The sequence below is a fragment of the Notamacropus eugenii genome, chromosome 5 (genome assembly GCF_028372415.1).
Source record: "Notamacropus eugenii isolate mMacEug1 chromosome 5, mMacEug1.pri_v2, whole genome shotgun sequence".
NCBI classification, from domain to species: domain Eukaryota; kingdom Metazoa; phylum Chordata; class Mammalia; order Diprotodontia; family Macropodidae; genus Notamacropus; species Notamacropus eugenii.
The window spans coordinates 319,335,772-319,359,181 of NC_092876.1; the positions used below are offsets into that span (position 1 = coordinate 319,335,772).

The 23,410-nt window shown below is 35.3% G+C and overlaps 1 protein-coding gene across 3 annotated transcripts in view; it reads right to left on the reverse strand.

Annotated features, from left to right (window-relative positions):
- The window catches only part of MAP3K2 (mitogen-activated protein kinase kinase kinase 2), a 92,730-nt gene that overhangs the window by 35,002 nt on the left and 34,318 nt on the right, over positions 1-23,410 (reverse strand). For 2 of the 3 annotated variants that reach the window (XM_072613445.1, XM_072613443.1), the window contains exons 2-5: positions 21,608-21,677; positions 8,642-8,760; positions 7,631-7,671; positions 5,811-5,910 (exon numbers count right to left, since the gene is read on the reverse strand). In XM_072613445.1, coding sequence (XP_072469546.1) covers positions 5,811-5,910; positions 7,631-7,671; positions 8,642-8,760; positions 21,608-21,611 — 264 coding nt within the window. In that variant the 5' untranslated portion in view covers positions 21,612-21,677. Of the gene's footprint in view, positions 1-5,810; positions 5,911-7,630; positions 7,672-8,641; positions 8,761-10,006; positions 10,080-21,607; positions 21,678-23,410 lie in introns of all 3 variants that reach the window. The other variant, XM_072613444.1, reaches the window with a different exon arrangement.

Below are 23,410 nucleotides of genomic sequence, written 5' to 3' on the forward strand. Positions count from 1 at the left end.
ACTGTTTAGTTACAGAGAGAATGAATATGACTTTTCTAAATGGAATATTCTCATGATTTTCCTTCCAAAGTAGAGTAGTATTTTATGCAGACATTTTATGAGTTCTGTTGTCTCCATTGGTTTTCAATCCTAATGCTTTGATGACATTTTAAACATAGGAAAATACTTCAAAGAAATGGCAAATATTTTGTGCAGCTTTTTTTTTTTTAAAGTGTGTTCATTCAGGAATCATAGAACTACAGATTTAGAGCTAAAAGGGAACTAAGAGGCCACCTAGTCTAATTCCCTTATTTTACCAACTTAAGCCCATGGAGGTTAAATGACTTATTCAAGATTGCATAGGTGGTAAGACAGGTCACATTTGAAACCAGGTCAATTGACTCCAATATTAGTTCTCCTTCTACTATATCATGCAGCCTCCAACAAGGAAGAAATATGAACTATCAACTTCTTCCAAAAAATTATTTACAACAGGCTTATTTACTTCTCAAAGATACTGTTGCTGTTAGGAAAAAAAAGTCAAAGAACCCTAGCCTAAAGTATAGTAACTAAACACTAATACAAATGACTCTAGTTTGCTGACTTGAATATCGGACAATTCTGGAGAGGTTCCTGGAGTAGCGGTTTGGATAAATGCCCATACTTCTGATGTGGCAGGGTTGGTTTAAAAAAAAAAAAACAACACAACAACACAAAACCACCTCTTGTATTCCAAAGTCTCCTAGACCTTAGACTAAGAATAGAGAACAATAACCAGCTTGTGGAAATAATTCTAAATAAATCATAGAAGACTTTCCTTTCCTGCTTGTTGAGAACATTTCAATCTCATTCATGAAAACAGGTTTTCTCTGTTATATTAGTACAGAAATGATTAATCAAAAATACAAATTCTTTTTGGAAAGGAAGCTAAGCACATAAGCACAGAGCAATGGAATCTAGTCTTAAAGAGCAGAGCCTTTCTTGTCTTTGTCTAGTGAAAATGAGAACAGTCCACACACAGACACACAGACACACACACAAAAGGTTTTCTGTTCTATTGTCCATGAAAAAGTTTCAATAAGGCTATCCACTAAAAGGGGCATTAAATTTTTTTATGCTGATATTTTCCCAATATGTTTACAGGAATTTCTAATTTAAAAGAACATAATGAAATAAATTTAACAGTAAAAACTAGTTTGGTGATTTAAAATGTATTGGTCTAGAACACATTTCTGGATATTGGTATGCCTTATGGTTATTATTATGAATATCTATTAGTCTATACTATTTCATAATAATATTAAAATAGCAACTTGAGATTGGCCATTTCAGTTCAAGATAAATGGATTTTTCCTTCTATTTACTTTATTTTAAAGTTCAAAGTTTATTATAAAGTTCGCTACTTAAAGTTTAGTTTATTTTAGCTAAAATAGGTAGCTCCAAATAGGGTAGCTAGATTTTATTAATAAAAGAATCATATCTACAAAAACTCAATCCTTCATACACTGGAATGCTACTAACCTATAATATTAAAGGATGTGATTAAGTTACTCTTCTAGTATGGACGATGATTTTTCAAGAACTATAAATTTTTTATCCAACTTCCTTCCTGAGTAATAAACTGCTTTTGTGACAATCATTAAATGAGTACTTATGAAGTACCTATTATGGTGAGGCACTGTGTTATGTACTAGGGACACAAAGAAAAAGTGGAACAATTCTCTCAAGGAACTTATAATCGATTATGAGAAACTGTATATGTGTGTGTATGTATGTATGCATACATAAACATACACACAGAGTAAATATAGAATAAATATGAGGTTAAATAGGTGATATTTAGTGAGGAGGACACTAGGGGCTGGGAGAAATCAGGTATTAGGTGGTTCAGATGATGACATCTAGCTTCACCACTCACTATTTACTTGTGTGACTTTGGGTAAATTGCTTCAAATGCTTTAGACTCAGTTTACTCAACAGTGAATGCTGGGGTTGGACTACATAAAAACTAGAGACTCTTTACAGCTCTGGTCCTATGACAGTAACAACAGAACAAATATATGATCTTAGCATCACACTCCTCTAATCAACAAGTAAATAAGTTAACAAAACCACCAGTTGCTGGAACTAAATGACTTACCAGCCTCTTGTACGTATGCTGCTTTAATCTATCTTATAAAAGAAACCTGAACGAATAGTATCGGGAAAGCTAATGCCCAGAAACAGACAAGTCTTATACAAAATAAAATGCAAGCTTCGAGGCAAGAATAAAGAATAGGCCCTAGGTCTGGAAAAACACATGCAGAAAAATAACAGAAAAGGCGGAAACAATTCAGATGCTATGGTTTCTATTTTCTTCATCAAAGAGAATATGGAAAAATTGAAACAAAAAGGATGTCAGAAGAGCACTAGCCACTTTAAATGATTCTGTGTATTCAGGCCCAAGTAAGTTAAATCCCAATGTACTAAAAGAATTTTACAATATAATTTTTAAAATACTGTCAACAGTGTTTGATAAATCACCAACAACAGGCAGAAAATATCCTGGTTCTTACGGGAGTGGGAGAGTCTTGAGTCAGATTCTAGAAACCACAGACTGATGAACCTGATATTAATCTCTAGCAAAAATATATAAGGGATTATTAAATGGATAGATTGTAAGCATTCACAAATCAAGGAAGAAAATTATGACATGTGAATCTCATTTTCTTTTGTAATGGAGTTATTATACTGGCAAATAATACCAAGATTCAAAAAGAAACATTTAAAAATCCATATTCAAACTTATTCAAAGCATGACTTGTACTTAATTGGTATATGTGTAAGCTCTATAAGGGGTAGGGTAGAATAGTAAAAGGAAGTGCTGAACTTGGAATCAGATAACTGGGTCTGAATCCTGCTCAGGCACTTCCAAAGCTGTGGGGCCTTAGTCAGATTACTTTACTTCTCAGTCTTAGCTTATTACTTATAAAATGGGCATGAGAATGTTTGTACTTCCCACAGGTGGTGTGAGGAAAGTGCTTAATAAGCTTTAAAGTGTCATATCAATGTAAGGATAGTGTGGTAAGTCTCTTACACAATTATCCATTTATCCCAAAAGCAAGATTCACCTTAATACGAATAATCTTGGCTCATATTCTTCACACCAGAGATATAGAAGTCTGTACATTATATTTCTAATAGGGACTCACAATGTGTACAGATCACATATGTATATCATAATATCCCTGGCTAACAATATAGTTAATATTATTGCTTTCTGCTACATGTAGCTTAATACATAAATGTTTTCTAGAAGGTTTTATTTATGGTGAAACATAAAAATTTTAGATTCTTAGTTGATGTTTGAATATATATTCACAATGGCTAAACCTAATCAAATATATAGAGGAAATTTATGGTAGAGGCAATAATTTAAAGGAAGATTAATTTTTAATATATCTCAAAGGAGAAAATTCTCAAAGTGGAAAAAACATCATAGATAGTATTATTAATTCAAATGAGGCAACTAAGACAACATTAACAACTATCAATACACATGCTTACATTCTTATCCCTATAAAATCTTTGTGATACTGGCCTATGCATATATCAGGTACATCCTTCATAAAAATATGAAAAGAAAACAAGTATGCTTTAGGAGATAATCTTCTACACCAGACCATATCCTGATAGTCACATAACTGACTTGAGAGCTACAAAGAATACAAGACCCTACAATATTTGTTCACTGATTTGAGTTACTGGTATACCCACACAAAAAGAGAGAAAGAGATCTACAGCTAGATAGATACCTATTTCTATCTATATGTCGGACACTGGGAAGATGCACAGATATTTCAAGGATCCCTGATTATTCCTCATCACAAAAGCTCATCTTTTAGAACAATATTATTCCAATAATAGTATATGACTGTTAATCATGAAAATGACAATTTCAGAAGAATCAAAGCAATGAAGACAGTACATATGAAAAGAAGCATGGTTTGATGCAATCAGGCTGCAGAATATTACCAGAAGTGGTGCAAAAGATATGTAAATATGGAAAAAAGGCCTAGCTGGTCACGTAGCAAGAGTGCTACTTGTATACTTGATGTCACTTGATCAAGTGTACAGCATTAGTATATAGTATTGGTAGCCATGAAATATTAAAAGGATTAAGAGTAATCTTCTAGTACTATGGAAAAGATCCTCTATGGAAGATCTGGAGAAAGACAATGAAAAGAATCACACAGCATAAGAAGGAATCTGTTCTTGATTAAGTGTCCATGTTCTAGGACAGGGCTCTCCTACACTACTTCATTTTGAAATTTCATTAGCTTTCATGGATTCAATAATCCTCTCCATGCTCAAAGTTACTTATCAGCCCTAAACTTCAGACTGGTGTCTCCAAGTGCCCAATGAACATTTTGAATGGGATGACCCATAGACATCTTAAACTCAACACGTCCAAAACAACTCATTATTGCACTCCCTTCCCTAAATTCTTCCCAATTTCTTTATTACTGCTGAAGGAACCAACATTCTCCAGTCACCAAGGCTCACAACCTCTCTCATTCCCCACACCCAATCTGTTGTCAAGTCGAGTAGACTCTTTACCTTAGTAACATCTTTCGTATGTTCCCTTCTCTTCTCTGAAACTACCACCTTCATTACCTCATACCTGAACTACTGCAATAATCTGATAGTTCATCTCCCTGCCACAAATCACTCACCACTTCAAAGTGCAGATCTGACTATGTCATATCCTTACTCAAGAAAATCCAGTGGCAACACATCATTTCCGAGACCAAATACAAAATTTTCTGTTCGACCTTCTAAGCCCTTTATAGCCTGCTCCACTTCACTTTTTACATTCCTAGTCTTCTTACACTTGCTAGTCCCTCATATCCCTACAATCCAATGACATTAGTCTCCCAGCTGTTCTTTGCACAAGAAAAGCAACTCAATTTCCCTACTTCAGCAATTTTCACTAGTTATCTCCTATTCCTGGAATGCTCTCCCTCCTCATCTCTGTTTCTAGGCTTCCTTCAGGGTCTAGTTAAAATCCCACCTTACATAGGAAGTCTTTTATAATCCCCCTTAATTTTAATGGCTTCCCTCTGCTGATCATTTCCTATTTATCCTGTATACGTCTTGTCTGTACAAAGCTGTTTGAATAGTTTCTCTGCCATTTGTCTGGGAGTTCCTTGAGAACAGACTTTTACCTTTTTTTGTATCCCCCAGTACTTATTACAACCCTGGCAAATAGTAGGTAGTACTTAAAAAATGTTTATTGACTGACTTCCTCCTCTGATTTTCTAAAGTCCAAAGTGAGAAACTAGACACAATAATCAAATAACATGCCGACCAATGCTAAGAATAAGATCTGAAAGCTTTAGTTGTTAGATACAGAGGCAGATAAATCTATCTATATAAATTCCACTGACTAATATATTATTATTACTGAAGCTGAATGAGAACTTCAGATGGAAAGTTTGGAGGCTTGTGTGACATGAGAAAGGGAAAATTTCTAATAAATATATAAAATTTGTTATCTTTCTGTAAGGTTTATTAATTACATAATTTTCATTTTCATTGCCAATCTTTTGACAAATCATAAACATAAAGAAACTAAAATATAAGCAGAGAAAATGTACAGAATTTAATTTTGGTTACTTATGCCTCTAGCATACACTATCTTCTTTGAATACTAAGAAGCAAAGCAGTCCTGCTTGAAATGCTCTCTCATCCAGATTAAGAAAAGTATAAAATTATTCAATTATTTATTCAACATTTATTAACTGTCTACCATGAGTATTAAATATAGAAAACATAAATTCTTTTGTTACCTCGTTATTGGTATAATGTAGATCCATAGACTGTCCAAAAGCAATTTTGGCTTTAGAACTCAGCTCTTCTAATCTAAGCGGTCTGGGAAACTGAAGGATCCTGTAAAGATACAAATTGATAAGGTTTTTGTTGGCCTTATAAGACCAGTATCTAGAAATCTATTCTTGCAATAATAGTTGCATCCTGGTTAAAAGAGAGCAAGTGTTGCGTAGAGCTGGCCTTGAAATCAGGAAGACCCAAGATCAAGTCTTGCCTCTAGCATTGTAGATGTATGCCCATAGGGAAATTACTTAACATTTTAGTGACCCAGGTAACTTAGGCTAAGTTGCAGGTGAATTATTGATTGATATATACACTGGTGGAGGTGGTTCCCATATCAGGTAGCTCATCACTCCCTATGAAATCATAGGTATAAGTGCCATCTCCCACCCCACCCAAAAATGACTTATTTTAGATTTAAAATGCAGAGAATCTTTATGCAAACATTCAACTGGCTTAAATTCCAATTTGAACTGGAAGTTCAAATTAGGTATAGTTTATCCACATTTCCTCAATTAAAACGTCTTTTGCTTTCAATATTTTCTTGTCCAGCAAGCACACAAATCGATGGGTGGGAATTAAAAAGCAGTGTAAAAATATACAACTATTGAAAAATAGTGACAGAATTTTCATCTGAGCAGGGATAATAGGGATTTTCAGTAAAAATTTTTTGAGCATACAAAAAATACAGTTCAAACCAATTTTATGAGTTGAATTCCCTTTGAAGAAAAAAAAAAGGCCCATGTTTTAATGAATCTCACTGTGCCAACTGTCTTTCAAAAAAGGATACTATTTAAATAAATTGGACTAAACTAACATGGTATTTTTTCACTCACATCTCTTGAATTATTCAACATGTGAAACAAATTTGAATGATAAACTCCACATTAGTATTCTGAATATCTATTTTAGAAAATTAACACTGTATTTTCTTACTTTAATTAGTAAACAGAGTGATAAAACAGATTTTTCCCCCCACTAAGAATAAAACAAACTCAACTTCAAAATTCCAATATACTATTAAATTTGATACTTTCTTCATCTCTGAAATGTCAAATTTATGACCCCTCCAAAAAAAGCTAGGAAAAGTTATCTGCCTTCTTTTCTTTAAAAAAATAATAAAGTAAATTTCATATAGGCTTTTTAATAATTCATTTTAAAGAAACTTCATGACAAAAAAGATTTTAAATCTGGGTTCTGATCTGATGGAAAACAATTCTCAGTTTATAAGCTATTTGGATGTGTGCTTTGTAATATCTATTTAGTATTTAACTACCTCAAGTTATCAAAAGACTAATGGTCTTTAAATAGTATACTGGAAAGGTTCATTTAATAGGATACTAAGTGTTTTTTCTTTTTAGATTCAGAACAACAAAAGAAGAATTGAAAATGCAAAATACAATTGGTTTAAGCTTTCCCTCTAACTCAGTGGAGTCTACCTAACATTTTCTGACCATTCCAAAACAGAATAAACATATTGATCAAATTAGAGGAAAATTAATAAATGAACACCCATCTTTATATAGACACATCGTTTGGAGCTTAAATTTCAAGAGAATGAGTTTTAAATATCTGTTCTATACTTTATCTACAAGTTATCAAAGAGTATTATATTTTCACCTTTATGCCATGAGACTACATTAAAATCAGACACAACTGATAACAACTAAACAATAACCATAAATCACTAATGACTTTAGTGAGGCACCTAAAAGTTGTGTTTAAACCATTAAATAAGAGAAAGAAACACATTAAAATGGCTTATCTTCTTTTAGTTTACCTTTTTTCACCCCGATGTTCAAATTTGACTCGAACATCATTCTATAACGAAAGACAAATCATGGACATAAATGAAAACCATTAGGAGATAAATAGAAATTAGCTATGATCTCTGATTAGACTTCTAATTTTCCTTAGATAAAAATGAACATCTTTAAAATAATACATCATTAGTTTTAGATCACTAAAATATTTTACATTATCTTCCTTCTGTATTAGATACTGTACAATTAAATCATTCAAATCTGTAAGAAATTTACAGAAATAAACTAACTAAAACAAAATTTTTTTAATGATTCAAAAAACTCATTATAAAACAAAATAAAATACTATCCTCAGAGTACATTTAGGTTTAATGGAAATTTTCATATTAAATAAAATTCAAGATATTAAACTAAAAATAAAACAATTTTCTACTCTGCTGTCTATTTTGGAAGTATCATGGGGAAAATTCCTAAACATTATCAACAGATAAATTTTGATTTAAATCAGTGGATACTTAGGCATAACTTAAATGAACTAGATTTAACTATATGGACACTACTCTATATGTGTCCTTTAAAACTACTGAAAGGACTAGGTGTGGTAGTGCACACCTGGAGCCTCTGATACTAGGGAAGCTGAGGTTACTGTATTGCTTGAGTTCAGGAGTCCTGAGACAGCAGAACTAAAGCTGATCAGAAGTCTGTACTAAGTCTAGTAGCAATATGCTGAGTGGAAGGCTACCACGCTGCCTAAGGAGGGGCAAACCAGCCCAGATAAGAACTGTGGCTGATCAGTCAGGTCTGTGAATGGCTGCTATACTTTCAAGCTGGGCAAGACAGGAGAGTCAATCTCCAAAGAACAAACAAATAAACAAAAACAAAATCTACACACACTCAAACAGTAAGGTGCTTACTCCCCTTCTAAAAAAACTCAATCCCAAACAAACAAAAACAAAGAACTATTTAAAGGGTAATTACATGATTTACACAGCAAGTGATTCGTTTTATAATATTATGAAAACAAATACCTGTTTTTTGGGTGATGAAGATTTTGGTTTTCTGGTTTCCTGTAGGGATAATGCTGGTCGACTGGCCTTATGGAGGACAGCCAGATCTTGCATTATTGAATCCAAGGCTTGCTGATCATCTGTTTTTAAAAATACCACATGCAGAAAACATCATTTCAACATACATTAAGAATAAATAAAAACTGGAAAAATATACACAGACCATTTGAATGACTAGACTATTAATGTATTATAGCTTAATAGTTACAATTATTAACAACAAACTCAAAACCACACAAGTTTTGCTACAGCATCATCCTTTTTTATGGGTATGACAATATTAAAATAAAGTTATATGGTGGGCCTCAGAACATGAGAATATGACAAGGAAAGAATAGCAGCAGATAATACACCTAATAATTCAAAAGAGAAAATTAGGGACAACTCTTATAGCCTCAGGTGTATCTACACACCAATCCAAAGAGTATTGAAAATAAACAAAATGAACTTGATGCTAAACATAAGGATGAGCAAATACAGTCTCATAGATATCAAAACCAAGATGAAACTCATGACTGAAATAATATAGCAATAAGACATATTACATTTTACATATAATATTACATAAGTACATATTACATTCAAAAGAGACAGATATATAATATATAATAAGGACAACAAAGCAGCGCTATCAAGAAATGAATCAACAAGTATTTAATTAAATGCCTAAGTCACTTCCTATCAAGAAGACACACACATACATAGAAATTCAGGAGCCAGAAAGGAAAAGGACAACATGGTTTACATCTGGGTAAAGAGAAAAGCGCTGAATTAAAGTGGCAACAGTTGTGCTTAGAGAAACTGACTTAGGAGCTGTTTCCAAATATTTAAAAGTAATAATATGTGGAAAAAAAGGATTACATTTATTTTGAACTACGAGATAATAGACAGAAATGAAAGGGAGAACGATTGGGATTCAAAATATTTCTAACAATAACTTTAGAAAAATAGAATGTTCTGCTTCTTGAAGTAGTTCTGGACCTGGAGTTTACTAGTTGTGTGCCATGGGTAAGTCTTAATTTCAGCTGCCTAATCTGTAAAATGGGAATGATAATAACAATAATACTTGCACCTTGGTAGTCTTTAGGAAAGGGCATCATAAACATGAATGCACTAAAATAAATGTTAGCTGCTGCACAAAAGATAATCAACAATAGGAACATAAAGATTCCATCCAGATTATCAAGAGACTTTAAATCTGAAGATGTGTGAGTGTGAGGACTTGGTGTATCATGTTTAAAAATTGATTTTGCTTAGCCAGACATTTTCTAATTAAAGACATCCTATCCTCTATAAAGAAAATTGTTAAAAGTCAAAGTCACTGACCTCAAAAGAACATTTCAAATATAAAAAATAGCTGTCTTCTCTAATAATAGAATCACATTCTTTGTATTCAGTTCTGTAATAAAACACCACTGTTATCAAAGTTAAATATTAACAGCTCTACTCATAAGTGGGGCTGCCAGATTCAAAGATAACATTTTATATCAACAAAAACATCTATTGTGAAATAGTTTTGTTATATTGCTAATTTAGCAAACTGGTCATTGTTGCAGTTAACTACAATGTAACATCATACAAAAAGGCTGTAAGTCAAAACAATATACCTTGTTAGTATTATAATCCTTCCTTGACAGGTTAGCAAATTGGCACTGTCGCAATTACACAAAAAATATTTAACATGATATTCTAACACAGCAAACTATCCATAGTAAAGGTATTTTATGTCTGTATACTTATTTTTTGAAAGAAACAAACATCCTTCATGAGGTATTTTTGATTGATATTATTTCGTAGAGTCTGGCCAGTTTTTTAATAACTCTTATTTACTGTGAAATAAATTATTAGCTTTGAATAGTTTTAGAATCAATAAAAAAAACTACTTTTATCCCCAACTGATGAATGGTCAAAGGATATGAACAGGTAATTTTCAGAGGAAGAAATTAAAGGTATCTATAATCATATGAAAAAATGCTTTCAATCACTTTTGATTAGAGAGATGCAAATCACAACAACTCTGAGGTACCACCTTACACCAATTAGATTGGCAAACATGACAGAACAGGAAAATGATAAATGTTGGAGAGGATGTGGGAGAGTTGGAACACTAATTCATTGTTAGTGGAACTGTGAGCTCATCCAACCATTCTGGAGAGTGGTTTGGAACTATGCCCAAAGGGCTACAAAAATGTGCATACCCTTGGACCCAGCAATATCGTTTCTAGGACTGTATCCCCAAGAGATCATAAAAATTGGAAAGGGTCCCACAAAATATTTATAGCAGCCCTCTTTGTAGTGGCCAAAAACTGGAAATCAAGGGGATGCCCATCAATTGGGGAATGGCTGAATAAATTATGGTATATGAACGTAATAGAATACTATTGTGCCATAAGAAATGATGAACAAGGAAGACTTCAGAGAGGCCTGGAAAGACTCATATAATTTGATGCTGAGCAAAAGGACCAGAACCAGGAGAACTTTGTGCACAGCCACGACCACAGTGTGCGAGAGTTTTTTCTGGTAGACTTGGATCTTCATAGCAATGCAAGGATATTAAAAAAAAAAAAATTCCCAATGGTCTTCTAAGGCAAAATGCCTTCCACATTCAGAGAAAGAACTGTGGAATTCAATCACAGAATGTAGCAGATCGCGTGTGTGTGTGTGTGTGTGTGTGTGTGTGTTATGTTTCGGTTTGTTATATGATTTCTCCCATTTATCTTAGTTCTTCTACACAGCATGACTATAATGAAAATGTACTCAACAGGAACGTATGTGTAGATCCTATATAGAATTGTATGCCATCTTGGGGAGGGAAGGGGGTGGTGTTGAGGGATAGGTAGGGGGGAAAAAATCTAAGTTTTATGGTAGTGATTGTAGAGCATTAAAAATAAATAAAATGAATATATTAAAAAATAAAAAATAAAAAAACAAAAAACTACTTTTAGAAGTTTGGGCTTACATTACTTATGCATAGGGGTGTGTGTGTGTGTGTGCGCGCGTAAGTAATAGAATCAAAGGACACAGGGAGGCTGGCTCCACCTTAAAAATATTTCCTTTACATATAATTTGTTGTTGTTTAGTTATTTCAACAGCGTCTGACTCTTTGTGACCTCACTTGGGGTTTTCTTGACAAAGATACTAGAATGGTTTGCCATTTCCTTCTCCACCTCATTTTGCAAATGAGGACATGGAAGCAAACAGAGTTATAAGAGACTTGCCCAGGGTCATCACAGATAGTGTCTAAAGCCAGATCTGAAGTTAGGATTTTGGGAGGCCCCCAAAAAATATAGAGGAAAATGTCCTCTACATTTTTCACATGCTGCCCAAAATTCCTTGGTGTGCCCACAGGCTGCAGATTGTGCAGGTCTGCTCTAGGATATAACTTGTTATTTGGAGCCCTGAATAATCAATCTCCTACCTTTTCACACTTCTCATACTCTATACAAACTTCCCTGCCAATCTTGACTTAATCTCCAGCTTCTCTGCATTTGCCCAGGCTGTTAGTACATACTCCCTCTTCACATCTACCTCACAGAATTCTTGCCCTCCTTCAAGGATTTGTTCACATGTCATCTCCTCTGGGAAAACTTTTCTGATCCTTTGTTCCTCAAATTACCATATATCTACTTATGTTTTTATGTTACATTATTCTAGTGTAATGTAAGCTCCTTATAAAACAGGGAATGTTTAAATTATTTTTTATCCTTAGTGCTTCAGTGCCTCACAATTTCAGACACTTAAATAAGGACCTGCTGGATTGTACTGGAGATGAGATAAGGGCTATGAAGCAGAGAATCCAAGTTAGAAAGGACCTCAAGTTTCATCTCCTACCTGAAACTTAGATTCCCTCTACATCACCAGGTTATCTTCCAGGTTATGCTTGAAGACCTCCGGTGACAGGCCACTTTTGGACAACTCTATCCATTAGGAAGTCTCCTCCCCTCTAATTCATCCTGGATACTTCCATTAGAAGTCTCTTATGAAATGATCTGGTGAAGTCACTGCTCAAAAATCTTAAGTTAAAATTACTTCCTGTTTTCAAGGTGCCTTACAAACTAGTGACATCCTATCGTTCTAGCGCCATTTCAAGTTTCTTCCTTCTAGGCACTCTATACCCACAACCAAACTGATGTACTTGATTTCTCAAATATGCCCTATGCTCTCACACTGACTACTTACCAAAAGACTGACATCCTTTACAGCACAACTCAAATGGCACTGCCCTCCTGAAACCTCCTTCCCCTACTCATTTTCATATGACAAAATCTATTACTCCTCACATTCATATATTAATTTTAAAAATGCTTTCTTCACAATAATTGTTACTCTTGTTTTACATATGAGGAAATTCAGAAAGTTTCAATGACTTAACCAAGATCATAGTTAGAAACTTGAATCTGAATGCTTTCTGGAATTGAGTTCCAAACTATCAACTTAATTCTCATTCACTCATTCTCTCTCTCTCTCTCTCTCTCTCTCTCTCTCTCTCTCTCTCTGTCCTTTTCTTCCTGTCATGATTAGATAGTTTTGTTTAGTTTTGTAACTGAACACATTTATCACATATAAGAGCAACTGGTATTAGTATCTTATAGCATCATAGGATTTTAGAGATGAAAATCAGTCAATCAGTAAGCATTTATTAGGTGCCTACTATGTGCCAAGCGCTGCATTAAGTACTAGGAACACAAAGAAAGGCAAAAGAGTCCGTGACTCCAAGGAGCTAACAATTTAATAAGGAAACAACATGTAAACAACCATGTACAAACAAGCTATGTACAAATAAACTGGAAATAGTTAACAGAAAGAGAACTGGAAAAGGTTCCCTGCAGAAGGATTTTAACTGGGACATGAAGGAAGCTAGGGAAGCTAGGAAGCAGAGATGAGGAGGGAGAGAATTTGCAAGCATGGGGGACAGTCAGAGAAAATGCCCAGGGTCAGGAAATGAAGTGTCTTATTTGAGGAACAGCAGGGGAGCCAGTGGAAAGAAGAGACATTGGAGGTGCAGTAGGGAAGTGGTGTAAATTATAAGACTAGAAATATGCGGAAGGGGGTAGCTTATGAAGTGCTTTGAATACTAGAAAGAGAATTTTATATTTGATCCTGGAAGGATAGGGTACTCTTGGAGTTTATTGGGTGGGTGGGGGTGATATACTGAAACCTGTGCTTTAGGAAAATCACTTTTGTCAGTTGAATGGACGCTGGATTGTAGTGGGAAGAGACTTGTAGCAGGCAGAACAATCAGCAGGCTATTATAATAGTCTAGTGAAGAGATGAGATGAAGGCCTGCACCAAGGTTGTAACAGTATGAGAAGAAATGAGGGGTATATTCAAGAGATGCTACAAATGTGAAATTTACAGACCTTGGCAAACAGATTGCATATGGGGGATAGTGGGGTGGCTGTTTAGAGGGAGTGGAGAGAGTAGAGGATGATACTAGGTTGCAGATCTGGGGGACTGGGTGCATAGTGGTACCTTCAACAGTAACAAGGAAGTCTGGAAGAGGGGAGGGTTTGGAGAGGAAAACAAATGAGTTTTGTTTTGGGCATACTGAGTTTAAGATGAGACATTCAATTTGAGATGTCTAATGGGCAGTTTGAGATGGGAGAATGGAAGTCAGCAGAGATGTTAGGGCTAGATAAATAGATCTGAGAATTAACAGCACAGAGATAATTAAATGCATGGAAGCTGATGAGATCACCTAGTGAAACAGTAAGGGGGAGAAGAGGATACAGGACAGAGCCATGTGGGATACTAATGGTTAGAGGATGTGACCTGGATGAAAATCCAGAAAAGGAGACAAGGAGTAGTCAGATAGGTAGGAGGAGAACCAGAAGAGGGTGGTGTCCTGAAAACCAAGAGAGAAGAGAATATCCAGAAGAGGGTGATCCATAGTGTCAAATGTTGTAGATAAGTTAAAAAAAAAAAAAGGATGAGGCTCACTGAGAAAACATCATTGGATACTAGCTTAACTCCAGAGACAAAAAGTTTTGGTTGAATGATGAGGTCAAAAGACAGATGGAGCAGAGAAAGTGGAGGCACCTATTACAGAGAGACTACTTAAGGAATTTGGCCACAGAATAAAGGTACAAGGAATGGGAAGATAGTTATCTCAGATAGAAGGCTCAAGTGAAGGAGTTTTGAGGATAGAAGAGACATGAAAATGTATGTAGTTAGTAGGAAGCAGCCAGCAGACAGGGAGATTAAAAATAAGTGTGGGAATCGGTATAATAAGGGGTCAGTCTGCTGGAGGAGACAGAATGGAATGAGATAAAAGCACATATGTAGAACCTGAGAGATCACCCAGCCCAGTTTCCTGATTGTGCACATGAAGAAACTGTTCAATAGGAAAAATGATTTAGTCCAATTCTACAGAGGCAGTAAACTTTATCTGATCTTCTAAATTTAAATCCAGTTCTCCTTCCGCTGCCTCTACAAGGCTGTAAGATCCTTAAAGGCAGAGATCATGACATAACTCTCTCTGTGCCTAGCACAGTACTCTCCATACGAATAAACCACGTTGTGTGACACTGAGTCTCTCTATAACTTGTACACACTACTCCTCACCACCTGGAATAGCACACCCAGAACAGCTCATAAGAAAAATGTCTCTTAATCCCTGGTATTATTGGAACACCTACTCTGGGGCCCAGATATCTTGACTGCTGAGCATAAACTCAATTAATTCATAAAATCTAGCCAGTTGCGGATCACCAAGCCAGATCATGCTTCAAATTCCATCTAGATGTCCATCTTGACTTCTGCCCTTCCAGTGCTCACACATATATGTACTCTTCCTTTCCTTTTCCTCGGGGCTCAGGAATTATGCCCACACTACCACAGTTCCTGAAAACATCATATCAATCAACTGCCCTATGGATCAACTCACTCTCTGGGCCACACCACTCTCTCTGCTGACTATAATTTCTGTATATGTCTTGTCTTCTATAAGAATGAAAGCTCCTTGAGGGCAAAGGACTATGTCACTTTTATACTTGTATTCCCATTGCCTGGCACATATTAAGCAAGTAGTTCTTACTTCAATATCAAATCTTTTCAAGATCAATACTACTGATCATCTAGAGTTTGGGTACCTCTGAAGACTGAATTTGATATTTGTGAAAAAGCACAGTGCTTGGCACATAGTAGTTGCTATCTAAATGTTTACTCCCTTACCTGTCACCAAACGGGTCTCCTTACTCTGGACATACTTCAGCTTGTTAATGCTCTGTCCAAAGACACTAGGGATGGTAGGGAAGGTTGCTGCTTCCAGGAATTTAGAGAGTGAGACCTGAGTGTCTTCTTACAAGTAGTCTATCTTAAGTTTATCTTTTCAATTTTCAATTTCAGTTTTCAGCATTCAACTGAAATGGCTCTCTCCAAAATTACCAGTAGTGTTTTTTGCCAAATCCAATGGCCTTTTCTCAATTCTCATTCACCCTGAACTTTCTGTGGCTTCTGGCACTGTCAGTTACCCTTTTCTCCTTGTTACTCTCCTCTTTAGGTTTTGGTAACACTACTCTCTCCTAGTTACCTATCAGATTGCTCCTTCTCTATCAGTTCTTTGCTGGATCTTCATCCACATCCAATCTGTTAACTATGGGTGTCTCCTAAGGCTCTGTCTTCTCTTTGTTATCTATACTTTTCACTTGGTGATCTCACAGTAACTCACATAGATTCAGTTACTGTCTCTGTGGTGATGATTCTCAAATCTACCTACTTATCAGCTCTAATCTCTCTCCTAACCTCTAGATTGCCATCTTTGAATGCCTATTGGACATCTCAAACTGAATGTCCCATACACCTACTCAACATGTTCAAAAACAAACTCATCATCTTTCTCCCTTAAGCATTTATCTTTCCCCAAATTTCCTATTATTGTTGGGAATACTAACATCCTCCCAGGCCCCCAGGCTCACAACTTAGGTGTCATACTCAACTCTTCACTCTCTCTCTTCTTCTCCCCCATCCAATCTGTTACCAAATCCTATAGAAGCAACATCTCTTGTATGTTTCCTCATTTCTGACACTGCCACCAATCTGGGGAAGGCCTTCTTCAAGAAGTCTTCTTAGGTCCCTCTTTATGTTAGCACCTTCCCTCGCGGATAGTTTCTAATTAATCTTACATATAACATATCTGTATAAAGTTGTTTGCCCGTTGTCTCCCTCATTATACTGTGAATACCTTGAGGTCAGAGACTGTTTTTATCACCAGCATTAGCATTTAGTAGACACTTAAATGCTCATTGACTGGATGACCTCTATATGGCATTGGATCTGGCTGATCACCCTCTCTTCACGGATATACTGTTTTCTAGGTTCTCATGACACTACACTAGACCATTTCTTGTCTTACCTATCTGACCACTACTTCTCAGTCTCCTTTGCTGTTTCATCATCCAAATCATGTCCTATAATTGTGTGTATTCTGTTCTACAATCTTTTTTCTTTACACTCTTTTACTAGGTGACCTTATCAGCTCCTATGTAGTCAATTATCTTCTCTATGTAAATGACATCCAGACCTATCTATCTAGTCTTAAGTCTCTTACCTGAGATCTAGTCCCACATCAGCCAAAGCCTACTGACCATTTCAAAATGATGTCAAGCAGCCACCTGAAATGCAACCTGTCCAAAACAGGACTCTCTGTCTCTTCCTCTGAATCTACCCCTCTTTTGAACTTCCCTATACGAAGGTACTAAGATTTACAGACTTGGGGTCACATCTTCAACTCTTCACCCTCAATCAGTGGTCTAATCTTGCCATTTCTACTTCTATGGCATCTCTTCTATCTGTTCCCTTCTCACTACTCATATAGTTATCACCTGAGTTCAGCTCCTCATCACTTCTCACATGCAAAAATGTCAATACATTTCTAATTGCTCTTTCTGTCTCAAGCCCCTCCCCACTCCAATCCATTCTTCACACAGCCACCAAAGTTATTTTCATTAAGAAAAGGTCTTAAAATTCACTGTCTCTTTATTGCCTCTAGGAAAAAAAATATGAACTCCTCTACTTGGTATTTAAAGTCCTTTAAAATCTTTGAACATTACTACTTCCTGCTTCCCTCACTCTATGATGTAACAGATCTGTCCTTTTTACTATACCTTACACAAGGTACTCCATCCCCTATCTTTATGTCTTTTCATTGGCTGTTTGTCATGCCTCATCTTCTTCTTATCCCTACCTCATGGAAATTTCTTACTTTTTTCAAGACTAATATCAGATGTTCCCTTCTAATTTGAAGCCTTTACTTGTCTTCTCCAACTGCTAGTGCCCTTTTGTATTTATTTTTATTTTGTATGTATTTAAATATTACATGCTGTCTTCCCCCTAATGTAAAGTCCCTGGGAGCAAAAGCTGTTTCATCTTTAACTTCATATCCCCAGGGCCTAAAACAGTGCCTGGATATTATAAAAATAGCTCACTAAAAAAACTAATAATAAAAATGTTTGCTGATTGACTGATTGTACTTGAGAAGTATTTTGAAAATACAGCTGGAAAATCTGTGTAACCTCTGGCAATATCTGTGTAACCTCTGGCAAGTCATTTCACTCTTTCAGGGCCTCAGTTTGTTCAATTCTAAAATAAAAATTTGATTAGACTGAGCTCTAAAGTAGTTCTTAGTCTTTGGTGCCCAGAACCAAATAAAATAAATCAGATGTGGTTTGACCAGGGCAAAGTACAGTAGAATCTAAAACCAACTTGGTCCCGGATCTGAATATTTCTTAATGTAGAGTATGAAAGCATTAGCTTTTAGAGCTATTATAGTTACACGACTGATTCACATTAAGCTTATAGTCTACTAAAATCCCTAGATTTTTTTCAGAGGAACTGTTGTTGTCTAGTTACATCCTAACCTTCATTATTTGTGAAGTTAATTTTTTAAAAACCCAGTATATAGGAAAGACAAATATTTATATATCATTGTTAGATTCAGCCAATATTCTAGCCCATCAAGACCTTTCTGCATCCTACTATCCATTGTTTTGCCATCTATCCCAGCTTTATGAGGTGTGCAAATATAATAAGCACGCTTTCCATGACTTTAAACTAGGCAATGATAATAATGTTATACAGTACAGTTCCAAGCACAGATCCCTGGGGGCACATTGCTGGAGACTTCCTCCCAAGATGATGTCAAACTATTAGGACTTACATTTAGGTTTGGTTATTCAACCAGTTCTGAATCTATGTAACTGTACACAGAGCTAGTTCATATCTTTCTATCTTCTTCATAAAAAGCTGTCAAATATTTTGCTAAAATCCAGACAAACAATACCTATATTATTTCCTTGATCTACTTGCTCAATAATCTTGACCAAAAAAAGGAGATTAAGATTAGTCTGGTATGACTAGTCACAATGGGCTTTGTGATAACCATTTTTTTTTCCCTAGATATTCACTAACCAACTCTTTAATACCTTCCAGAATTTTGCTAAGCATAAGAGTTAAGGTAACTATTCTTCAGTCTGTGGGTTCCATTCTCTTTTTTATTATTTAAAACTGAAACACCATTTACCTTTATTTAGTCTTGTAGTACTTCCCCCTTCTCTATAACCTTTAAAATATCATTGTCAATAATTTAATCACATCCACCAATTATTTCAGTATTTGTAGATTCAGTTCATTTCAAGTGATTTAAACATCATGGGAAAGGAGGTTCTCCTCCTCTCTATTTTATCTTGACTATCAATTCCCTGTTTTGGTCACTTTTCTCCTGTTCAAGGCCCAGGCTCCTTAGAATAGACAAAAGAAGCAAAATATGAATTAAGTATTTTTACCTCCTATAATTGTCTCATCCACTCCAGACTATGGCCCTTTTTCTTATGGATCTTTTTCTTTTCCTCAACATTTTTTGGGGGCTTGTTTTTAGCTTTCATTTTCAACTGTAGCTCATTCTGAGCACTTCTGATACTATTCCTACAAAATCATGCATGCTGTTATTTGCCCTTGCTTTTCTCTTCAGTACATCTTCTTAAAATTTAAGGTGGTGAGTTTCCTGTGCACCTACATTGATCTCTTCAGATAACTCCTCTGCATCCTCATCAAAAGAATTGTTTCTATTTGTCTCTTCAGAATTTAATTCTCAAGAGCTTCCCCATCTTTCTTGGGCTGACTTTCCTTACAGAATTCTAGTATGTTATCTTACCTACCTTTCCTTTTGGAGTATGTGAAATGTGTTCTTCAAAAATCTAGGATACATATCAGATTATGCCTGGTCTTCCTCTCCTCCTCTATGACAAACTCTAAGACACAGTGGACATTTACCCCTAAGGTACCTATCATTTCCATTGGAGCAACCAGTTATGCCCTATTAGTGAAAATCAGCTCCAGAATGGATGTTCTCTTTACTGGTTTCTCTACCTTTAGAAAAATGAAATTAATATTAAAGCTGGGGACAGCTAGGTGGCACAGTGGATAGAATGCTGGGCCTGGTGTCTGGAAGATCTGAGTTGAAATCTAACCTCAGATATTTACTAGCTGTGTGACCCTGGGCAAATCATTTAACCCTGTTGGATTCAGTTTCCTCATCTAAAGGATGAGAAATGAACCGGAGAAGGAAATGGCAAATCACTTCAATATCTTTGCAAGAAAACTCCAAAGGGGACCACAAAGAGTCAGATACAATTAAAATGAACAATTATTAGCTGTTCTGCTTTTGACAGATATCCACACAAATATTAACATCCCTTTTGATGCTTCTACTTGTTATCTATTTCCTCTTTCTCTTCAGGTGGCATCGCAATATGTTCTCATTACAAAATTCTTACTGATTTTCATGCAAAAGCTCTTTACTATTTCCCAACTCTGGTTCCTAGATTTCCTGAGTACATGAATAAATCTTCTTAATATGGAATAAAAGGCAGTGTGGCACAATGAATAGAATACTGGACTTTGAGACAGAAAGCTCTGGGTTCAAATCCCATCTCAGACATTTACTAACAGTGTGACACTAAGGCAAGTCATGTCATTTCTTTAAATTTGTTTCCTCATCTGTAAAATGAGGGTAATAATAGCACTAATCTCAAACAGTTGCTTTGAAAATCAAATGACATAATGAAGCAGAGAAAATAAAATACTACCCTATTCTTTTCTCCTATTTTGTTTTATTTAAATCCAGTATACTGATGCAGAAGCACATTTTAAGCATAGGTCTCATCCTACCAAGTCAGAGTAATACCTATGAAGTGAAATTAACATAGTTTTGAAGGGTGTCAAGATCATTTCTTGGTGCCTCAATATTGTGCTTTTATATAGTCACTGGACACCATGTGTTTTACCACTTGCTTCTTGCTTGAATTTTGTCTATCAGCTTCTAGGTTTCTCAAATGCTATCCTTCTTCCTTTATAATTATTCCTTACGGTATCTGGCTTGATGGATATACATAGGCAGTTTTCTTTCTCCTCCTTTAAAGTCTTTCTGATCACATTTACAAAACTCCAGGAAAATATATTCTTACTCATTCTACACCTGTTAAGTATATTCTATCTCTGGCTAGGAGACTGCTGTACATATGTTTCCTTTTTCATATGTTTCTAATATCTAATCACATCTTCTAGTTCATCTACTCCTTGACTCAAATATTTCCTCAGAGTACTTATGAATATCGTCTTTATAGCTCTGCTGTTTATGTGTGTTTGTGGTTTTTTTGCTTTTTCATATTAGATTACAAGGGGCATTTCTTTCACTTTTTTTTTAATCTCCCTTTAGCACTGATAAAACAAGCATTCCACAGTGGTTGACATTAGACATACTCAGTAAATATCTGTTGAGTAACTACAATACAACTGAATATATTATTCCAATACTTGGTAAAAGTCTATACAACAAATTTTCTACATCACTTAGTAACCCCCTCTGAGACCCAGGAAATTTATTTCTTTAATTTAAAGTTAACCATGCTCTGGTTTTGGTTATAAACTCACCCATAGTGGCAATCAGCTTGATAAATTGCTCTTTAGGAAAATGGGTGTCCCATCAGCATTCTTTAAATCCCTTAAAAAAGAGGAAAATTTTTAAAATAATTATTATATATTTAAGAAATGACAATAGGTTAACATTTATATGATTTTAAGATTTGCAACACACTTTGCATATATTATCTCATTGCTCCTCATAATATATCATTCCCACTTTACAGATGAAGAAACTGAAGTTGATAATGTTTAAGTGATTTGCCCAGAGTCACAGAGTTAGTGCTTGAATCAGGATTTGAACTCATGACTTCCTGATTCCAAGCCCAGCACTTTATTTACTGTCACCTAGGGAGACCCGAGTTCAAATTTGACCTCAGACACTAGATAAGTAACCCTGGGCAAGTCACTTCACCTCTATTTGCCTTACTTTCCTCAACTATAAAATAGGGATCATAATATCATAATAATACCTCACAGGGTTGCTGAGAGGATAAAATGAGAATATCTATAAAGTTCCTGGCACATAGTAGGAACTTAATAAATGAATACTTGATTTCCCTTGTTGTTCATTCAGTATAACAAAAAGAGAAACTGTCAAGTGAAAAAATATCTTTGCATCACAATCCATTTTCTATCCTTATGCCTTATTCTTTCCTAAATCTGTTCTTCCTCATCATAATTTACAATCTCTCTTCTCCAATACTTTTCTACTAAATCATCCCTCTACTGTGTCTTTACTTTTCTCCATTTCCAATCTTCATTTCCAATTTTGACCCTTTCTTTACTTAAACTCTACAATAATCCTTTCCTACTGAATCCCCTTCCTCCTTATCTACTGTGTTCATCTTGTCAAATGCCAATCCTGAATTACTCTCACCATCTGTCAGACTTGTTCTGTCTTAATCACCTGCTGCTGAACGGAGCCGGAAAATGCCCAACAACTCAGCAAACTGGATTCCTTACAAATTTATGTGATATAAACTCAACTGGTTCCTAATTACAGTAAGGCAGTCCTTTGATTTTTCCATAATTGATGCTCTACCCTCTTCTCCACAATGGCTATTTCAAAACTTTTCTTCTCTCTTCACATTCTCAATACCAGCATTCCCCCCAACCTCTCAGAAGAGGATCTAACCTCATACTTTTAATAGAAAATAGGATTCATTTGTTATGAACCCCACTTCTTCTCTCCCACTCTGTATCTCAAAATTCCATTCTTTTCTGCCTTTCCTATTATGATCTCTGATGATGAGGCAGCCCATATCGTCACCATAATCAACCTGTCTACATATGCCCCAATTCCATTTATTTTTTAAAAAGTTTTTATTTATATTTTGTTTCTTATATTACTATAGCATACCATGCATCCTTTCCACCCTCCCCTCAAGTCATGCCATATGAAAAATAATATTTTTTGGGGGGGAAGAAAAAAAACGTTAGCACAACTGACATACTGAAGACTGAAAATATGCACAATATGCAACATCTGTGGACTTGCCACCTCCACCAAGCAGTACATTGGGGACATCATTTTCAAGTCCTACTTGTTCTGCATACCTTTATTATATTTACTTCTGATTTTTTGGTGGGTCATTCCATTTATGTTGTAGTTATTGTGCAAATTGTTTTCTTGGCTCTGAGATCTCTTTGTGCTTTTCTGTATTCATCACAAACATGATTTATTATAATACAGTAATATTCCATTACACAAACGTACTACAATTTGTTCAGCCATTCACTAGTTGATGGATATCTACTTTGTTTCCAATTACTAGCTATCACATAAAGTGTTGATATAAATATTTAGGAGTA